At 38.8% G+C, this 8391-nt stretch overlaps 1 protein-coding gene across 1 annotated transcript in view; it reads left to right on the top strand.

The window, feature by feature from the left end:
* The window catches only part of CUNH10orf67 (chromosome unknown C10orf67 homolog), a 111457-nt gene that overhangs the window by 81207 nt on the left and 21859 nt on the right, over positions 1–8391 (top strand). Inside the window, exons 15-17 of the mRNA XM_027847864.1 lie at positions 226–313; positions 5008–5082; positions 5165–5240. Coding sequence (XP_027703665.1) covers positions 226–313; positions 5008–5082; positions 5165–5240 — 239 coding nt within the window. The remainder of the gene's footprint in view (positions 1–225; positions 314–5007; positions 5083–5164; positions 5241–8391) is intronic.

Raw genomic sequence — 8391 nt, 5'->3', positions numbered from 1 at the left:
TTACCGGGCCAAGTCAATTTCCCTGTCTGTGAGCAGGCAGTTGGGATAAGTGTGTTTAGAAGTCTCTTCCAGTGTCCACATTCACTGCTTCTTCATCAGTTCTGAGAATAACCCACAGCTAAGAAAAACATAGTTAATAAATCTGTACCTCATTAAGGTGGATATACTTAAAATGAAGAAATTATTCAATAATATTCTAAATCAAACTCTTTCCATCACTTTCAGTTTACACGCCCTTAAGGATGAGATGTTTACCAGACAGTCGTTTGTTCGCCAGTTTGTAACACTTTCCGATGCCTACTTCAATTACCACGTATGTAACTATTTTAGATACTCTTTGCCCCTTTTGAACACTCCTGTTGGTACCTTTCTGTCGTGCAACTTCTCAAGTGGGTCTTTCCATGTGCATTCATGGGGTGCATATAGATATATAAAAGCTTAGTTACAGTTACCCTACCTGACCTCCTCTCTGAAGGGAGAAAGGAGTGGAGGGAGCAGTCCCTGGGACCAAGACTTTGGAAAGGAGGAAAACTGGAGGCAACTCATCAAGGAAACACAATTAAGCATCTCTCTAATAACCTAAATTTTTGAGACTGTGAAATTGAAAGCTTCTAAGTGTAGAAGTTTGTTCAGTCAATTTCAGTCAAATAGTCAATTTAGAAATATTCATAAGACATAGGATCATAGAAGGGACCTTTGAATTCATCTGGTCCAGCACCCCCATTTTACAATTTAACAAACTGAGGCCCAGAGACAGAGATTTACCCAAAGTCACACAGGTAGTAAGAGCAGAATTTGAACCTGGTACCCCTGACCCTGGCACTCTTCCTGATATACCATACTGCCTCCTTTGTGTGAGGTATGTTCCTGTTCCTCACAAGAACATGGAGGTGATGCTTGATTCATGGAATCTATCCCAGTGGAACAAAAGTTCTACAAATTTTCACCATGCTGGAAAAGCTTTAATGACAATTCCAGCAACAGACTTTGCTTTATAGCTAAATAGAGGGAAGTTTGTCACCAGCAGGCTGGCCACTTGGCAGTGAATTATATGGCCATGGCAACCCATTAAAAATGCCCTGGGTAATTCCCATCTGTTTCTACAGTAATGGTAGCAAAGTAGCAGAAAAAGGGAACAAGATGGTACTCAATAAAAATCATGTTTTTGGCACAGTGCCTTGGACATGGTACACACTTAATAAATGACCTTTGACTTGACTGTTTAACATTCACTTAGCTGGTGGTTTTCTAAATATGGGGTCCTTGTCCAATGAATGACATAGAGGAAATGAGTCATATCAGTCTTGCCGTCATTTGACCAACAAGAACTTGCACCTCCAACAGATCGTAGACTTGTAGAATTAGAACTGGAAATGATATTAGAGTTCATCTAGAGACCATCTAGTTCTCTTCTTTTAAAGGTGAGGAAACTGAGCCCTAGAGAGATGAAGTACCTTCCTCTAGGTGATCCAGGGCGTAAGTGGTTGAATAGGGTTTCAAATCTGGGTCCTCTGACTCTAAATTTAACACACTCACAGATCCTCCATTGCAGAGGCAAATAAGACCCTGATGTCGGTAAAGATTGAAGGCTAAAGGAAAAGGAGACAGCAGAGGATGAGATGGATAGATAGTGTCGTGGAAGCAATGGATATGAGCTTGGAAAGACTTAGAAAGAAAGTGGGAGATAGAAGGGCCTGGAGTGCTATGGTGCTTGGGGTCATGAAGAGTTGGACACAACTGAACAACAATAAAAAATCAATGGTGTCAAACTCAAATAGAAATGGGGGCCACTAATTGTTACATCAGGATATCTGTGGACTACATATCGACTTAGTTTTAAAATGTAATAATATTATCCAGTTTTATTACATTTTCATATATTTTCTCAAGTATTTCCCAATTACATTTGAATCTGGTTTGGGCTGTACTCAAGTATAGACTGAGAGTTTGACACCTGTGATCCAGATGATAGTACAGTTAGTTGTATTCAGAACTGGTTGAATGAATAAGCTATAGGTAGACAACAGCGTGAGTGCAAAAGGTCCAGTACTCCAAGTAGACAGCAAATTTAACCTGTATCTTTAATGTGAGATGGGAGCTACAGAACTTTCCTTATCTGGAGTGCTTCAGTTATCTTAAAGAAAGGTTGTGCCCTTAGAAAGCCTTTCCTCAATGCCTCAACATGGTGAGGTTGTGACCCTGGTTTCTCAAAGGCTATACCAGTGGGGCAAAAACTTTTGTAGGGTTATATACTGTGCTAAAAAAAAAAAAAGCTTTCAGTATAATCCCAGTAAAGGATTGAATACTTTCTGGGTACAGAAAGGCTCATTACCAACAGGCAGCCCACTTGGTGATGGATTCTTTGGCCATGGCAACCCATGAAAAGAAAAATATAAAAAGTCCTTATTTCTCTGCTGCCCCCTTCCACTTTTGCAGCAGTAGGAGCAGAATAGCTAAAAAAGAGGGTGCTAAAAATGACACATTCCTTGTGACAAATCTCTGTGGCAAAGCAAAACAAATTCCCACATTGGTTGTGTCAGAAAACGTGTCTCATTCTGCATCTCAGGAGGTGGGTGGCAAGCTTCATCATAGGTCCTCTGGAACTGTAATCGGTTAGTCATTGCATTGATCAGAGTTCTCCAGTTTTGCAAAGTAGTTTTTCTTTATAATGTTGTTATTATAGAAATTATTCTCCCAATTTTGTTCCCTTCTCTCTGTATCAGTTCATATAGGTCTTCCTAGATCTTTTCCATGCCAGTAGATGACTATGGACATGCAGTCATGCATGGCTCTTCTATGTTCATTCATTTTCTGTTTCCCAAGTAAAGGACAATATTTAATCTAGAGTTGCCTTAACTTTAGTACTGCTTGGTAAATTAAATTAAATTTGGTACATTAAATTAAAAATCAATCACTCTTGTCTTAGTACTCCTGTATCAGATGTCATTTTAAACAGTATTAAAGTATTTCATTTCCTTTAACATATGACCGAATGGTTAGACTTGTCTCTGCTTTGGTAATTTTTCTTCACAAACTCTTATATTCATCAGCTAAGTGTGAATGCCCAGTTAGGAGATAAATTAGTTGGTTGCTGTTAAGATTTAGAATTTAAAACATCACATTATAAGTTAATCATATTATATCTTTCTCAAGAACCCTATAGTCAGTCAGAGGCATAACTTCAGAAATACAAATACCAGATACCTTGACCAAATCCGCCAAACAGTGTTTTGTATAGCCTGTCAGAAGACTCGTGGATGTGAAAAGTAAGCTTGAGGAGAGAGGAGAGGTTTTTAGGTCAAACAGTCAATCAGCAGGCATTTATGAAAACTCTGTTATGTACCAGGTACTGTGTCAAGGTCAATTGACCAGCTGAAAAGGGAAGTGAAAGGCACCTGACTTATTAGATTTAAGTTGGCTACGGTCCCAGCTCCAATGTATGCTCCCTCAGGATGTGGGGCTACTCCCAAGTCCCATGTGACTGCTGTTTTTCAAGCTCCTGCTAGGGAGATCACTACCTCTAACTTGGAATCCACTTTGCTGAGGCTGGAATTCTGGGGAAACTAACTGCCCATGCAGAGGCACAGTTGTTCAGTTTTGTTCTATAACAGTTTTTTTATGTCCACTGTAATTGGAAGTTTGAAGGGATCACAAATGGACAGATGTCATTTCTTTGAAAATTCTACATGGTTTCTTGTCATCATTTTATATGAATTATGTGCAATTTTCACAATTCAACAAATAGTAAGCATCTGCTGTGTGCAAAGACTGCCAGGTGGTGCAAAGAATAGAGTACCGGGCCTGGAGTCAGGAAGATCTGAGTTCAAATCTGGCCTTAGACACTTACTAGCTGTGTGACCCTGGGCATGTCACCTAAACCCTATTTGCCTCAATTCCTCATCTGTAAAATGGGGACACGCTGGAGATGGAAATGGCAAACCAGTCCAGTCAAGAAAAACTCACGAGTTGGACACAACTCAACAACAACAAGGACAACAATGACATCAACTGTGTGAAAAGTACACTATACTAAGGAGCATGTACAAAACACTGCCCTGGCCCTCAGGGAGTTTACCAAATACCAGAATAATGACGCGTAGATAGTTAAAAGTCTGGAGTTATCATAAAGAATGGAAGAGGTAAGGAATAGGAATTTCATATTGCTCTGCTGTGCTTGTCTTTCAGTGTGTGATGTTTGTAGTCATTTGGTGTGTGTGCTGCTGTTTCTGAATCCCAACAAGTAGCAATTTCATTTTTTTTCACTGTGATCCCAGGGATATGGAACTGGTTTGGGTGCAGCTTCCTGGGGCCTGGATCTTACTACAGAATGAGTCTAAATTCTGGCAGCTACAAGAGGTTTCCTAAGGCTCCCAGGATGACTTAAAAACAATTTCAAAGTAGAGGAAACATGTGTGCATAGCTCTGTGTGTGTGTGTGTGTGTGTGCTTGCGTCTTTTTTTTTGTATTTTTTTTTTTTTAGGCAATTGGGGTTAAGTGACTTGCCCAGCGTCACACAGTATGTCTTTAGATGAGGTAGTATGTCTTATCTAAACTTTGCATGTTGCCCTAATGCAGTGTACTTTGAATGCAGCAGATACTTAATGACGGTTGAATTGTGAGTATTGTGTATAATCCATATAAAATAAGGACAAGAAACGATGTAAGACTTTCAAAGAAGCAGAATCTGTCTCGTAATCCTTCAAATTTCAAATTTCCAGTGGCCATGAAAATACTCTTATGAGCAAAACGAATTTTTCTTGTTTTTCTTTTCTGAACAGTTGGCACAAGAAGGAAATAACAGTATGTTTGAGCTAAGCTATCAATCCAAGGGGACATCTGCCAGCTCCTATCAAGGCAGACCTAGTACAGTCCTACCACTCATTTCTCTGTTCCTCGACTCCTAAAGAATATTTTGCGTGGATTGTTAGTCTCATTCACAATGCTGATCTGCCATGCTCATTCTGCTTACTAACCCAATGTCTTCTTTCCATTTTTTGTGCATTCTAGAAAGCAAAGCCCTTATACATACAGCCAAAACGTGTCCCATCAGTGAAAGAAAGGCCATATCAACCTACAGTTTTGGTAAGAAGATTTATCTTTTTTAGATCTCTTAAAAAATTCAATAACTATTGTTCAGTCTTAATAACGAAATATTTCCCTACAGCCCCGTCTAGACAGCAGTAGTCATTCTCAAATCAGTGACGACTTTTTAATCTTTTCAATGCCCACTACATCAAGAGGTAAGAATTTTTATGTACCCTCTAAAGATTTTTCATCTGCTCATTACGATGCAATTAGCATGCAAGTAAGTGGTGCTGTGATAGATCTCAGGATCTGGAATGAGATACATCTCAGTTCAAATCTGCCGGCAGACTTTACTAGCTATGTGACCCTAGGCAAGTCATTGAAACCTGTGTCTACCTCAGTTTCCTCATCTATAAGATGGGGGTGATTATAGCACTTACCTCCTAGGATTGTTGTGAAGATCAAATGAGATAATGTATGTAAAGTGTTTTGCAAACTTTGAAGCATTTTATAAAGGGTAGCTATCATCATCAGGATCGTTATTATTGTTATCATTATTTCAGGGACAGAAATGCTAAAGAGAGCAATATAGAATGCTAGACATTTCTCTTTGTTCACTGAAATCAGAGTTAGCCCCTCTACACAGTAAGACACTGTCCCATCTGGAGTTTACCCATTCTCCTTTTGTGGTTAAATATTTGTTGTGGAGTCATTTTAGTTGTGTCCAACGATTGCTGACCCCATTTCGATTTTCTTGGCAAAGATACTGGAGTGGTGTGTCATTTCCTTCTCCAGTTCATTTTATAGATGAGGAAACTGTGGCAAACAGAGTTAAGTGACTTGCCCAGGGTCACACAGCTAGTGAGTGTCTGAAGCCAGACTTGAACTCAGGTAGCTGCTCCTTTGCAATCTTACTTCCATTATTGTTATTTATCCTGGCTACTGATAAACTTACTATATGGACTAGAAGGAAGGGGGTAGTCAAGGGGACCAAAACAAGATGCAGTTGTAACACAGTGAGTTACTTCACTTTTCTGTGCCTCAGTTTTCTCATTTGTAAAATGAGGGGATGAAGCTAGATAAATTCTGAGATCCCTTCTAAGCTCTAAGGTTCTCATGCTATGATCACTGAAGGAACCAGATGACTGCATGTGCTCCATGGCATCACACAAACCTTGGGGTCTTCAAGCTGATGTTTTTGTAGGTTCTGGCTACCGTACTAAAGAAAATAATCTTCTTAGTAAATGTCTTTTCTATTTGCTCCTGAAAAGCCTTTAGAGGGTAATAAAGGATCTATTGGAAAGTTCCATATACATATATGTTGTATCAGATGATGCAATAGTACATTGCAGTACTGTGAAGGGCCTCTGATTTCATGGATGTGGGTTTTCCTTTCAAAAGTATGGATCAAAATCCATCCATGCCCCCTCAGCCTATGAGACTCTGCTCTGTGCCTTCCCATGAATCATTTAGAGAAGATCCATTGAACATGATAGAAGCCTTTCTCTGGGTCCCAATGTCATACCAATTCATCCCATTTCCTAGTCCTATACTGCCTTTATTATGTGGTTGCTTTTCAGTCACCTTATGTAATGCTACTGGCTATTTATACCTACTGTTTATCTCCCTGTTGCCCTTCAATTATGATTGGCAACATGAAATTTTGGTGCTTTGTTGACTATTGTGTTCCATGATTTTAAGCCAGACAAAATATCCAGAAGAATATTAGTATTTACAGGTTTTTGTTTCAAGGTAGAATTCAGCTTGGAATTTCTGAAAACTCTGCCATGTTCCCAAGTACAACACGGTTAGCCATCCAGGTGGCATAGTGAATAGAGTGCTGGATTTAGAGCCAAGAAGACCTGAGTTCAAATCCTGCCTTATATGATGCTTATCAGTTGTATGACCTTGAACAAGTCTTTTAACCTCTCTCACCCTCGGTTTTCTTGTGTATGAAATGGGGACAATTCTAGTACCTATGTTCTCCAGTTTTTTGAGGAGCAAATGAGATAATATATGTAAAGTGCTTTTGAGCCTTAAACTGTTAAATAAATGCTAGCTATTATTATTGTTAACCCCGTTTTACCTCTTCATTTCTGGGCCGAGCTCAGTCTTCATCTGCAGCACCTGTCTATTGCTGCTACTATATTATCATTAGCTGCTCTTCATATAACACTTTAAGTTTTTGCATACATTTTTTTTCATTTGATCCTCACAACTACCTTTTGAGGTAGATGATGCAATTACCTGCATTTTATAGATGAGAAAACTGAGACAGAGAGGTTAAGCAATATAACTAGTAAGTATATAATAGGATTTGAATTCAAGTCTTTCTGACTCCAAATCCAGCACCTTTTCCATGACACCACCTCGCTGCTTTAAGATACAAACATTTGTGGACTCCCTCAATGGGTTGACTAAGGAGTGTCTGTCATATTCTGGGGTTAAATGCACCAGCACATCACCATTCACAAAAAGGAATCTCTCTCTCTCTTTTTTTTTTCATCTCACTGTTTGCCTCTCCCAGGCTTTCTTTTTTTTTTTTCTTAATTTATTTTGAGTTATCAACAATCACTTCCGTAACCTTTTGAGTTTAAAATTTTTCTCCTCCTCCCTCCCTACCCCCCTCCCCAAGATGGTGTGCAGTCTGATATAAGCTATACATGTACATTCTTATTAAACATATTTTCACATTAGTCATGTTGTAAGGAAGAATTAGAACCAATAGAAAGAATCACAAGAAAGAGGAAACAAAACAAAACAGAAGAAAAAAAAGAGCAAATAGTATGCTTCGATCTGCATTCAAACTCTATAGTTCTTTCCTTGGATGTGGGTAGCATTTTCTATCATGAGACTTTTGGAGATGTCTTATATCCTTGCATTGCTGAGAAGGGCTAAGTCTACCAATGTCAGTCCTCACACAACACGGCTGTTACTGTGTACAGCATTCTCCTGGTTCTGCTCACTTCACTCAACATCAGTCCATACAAGTCTTTCCAGGTTTTTCTGAAGTCTGCCTGCTCATCATTTCTTATAGCACAATAGTAAGGAATATCTCTTTACATGAGGTCTTTGAACTTATTTTTAAATATTTTGATAACTATTTCAATAGAATTAGTTTCATTTGTAATCTACGTATTTTAGTTTATTCCTTCAAAAATATTATTGTGAAAAGTGATCCATAGGCTTCACCAGACTGCCCAAGGTTTCAATGATACAAAAAGATATCTTTGATCTATAATATAAAGAATTCCTCTTCCATTTGAACTGCACTAAACACCCTCCATGATCATGATATTCCTCTCTTAAAAGTATAATCTAGTATAGCACATATTTATTTTACTTTGAGAGCTTTTGTCCCCCTCT

Source organism: Vombatus ursinus, unplaced genomic scaffold (assembly GCF_900497805.2).
Source record: "Vombatus ursinus unplaced genomic scaffold, bare-nosed wombat genome assembly UNPS02005459.1, whole genome shotgun sequence".
Taxonomy (NCBI): Eukaryota; Metazoa; Chordata; class Mammalia; order Diprotodontia; family Vombatidae; genus Vombatus; species Vombatus ursinus.
This window is presented reverse-complemented; position numbering and strand designations above follow the sequence as displayed.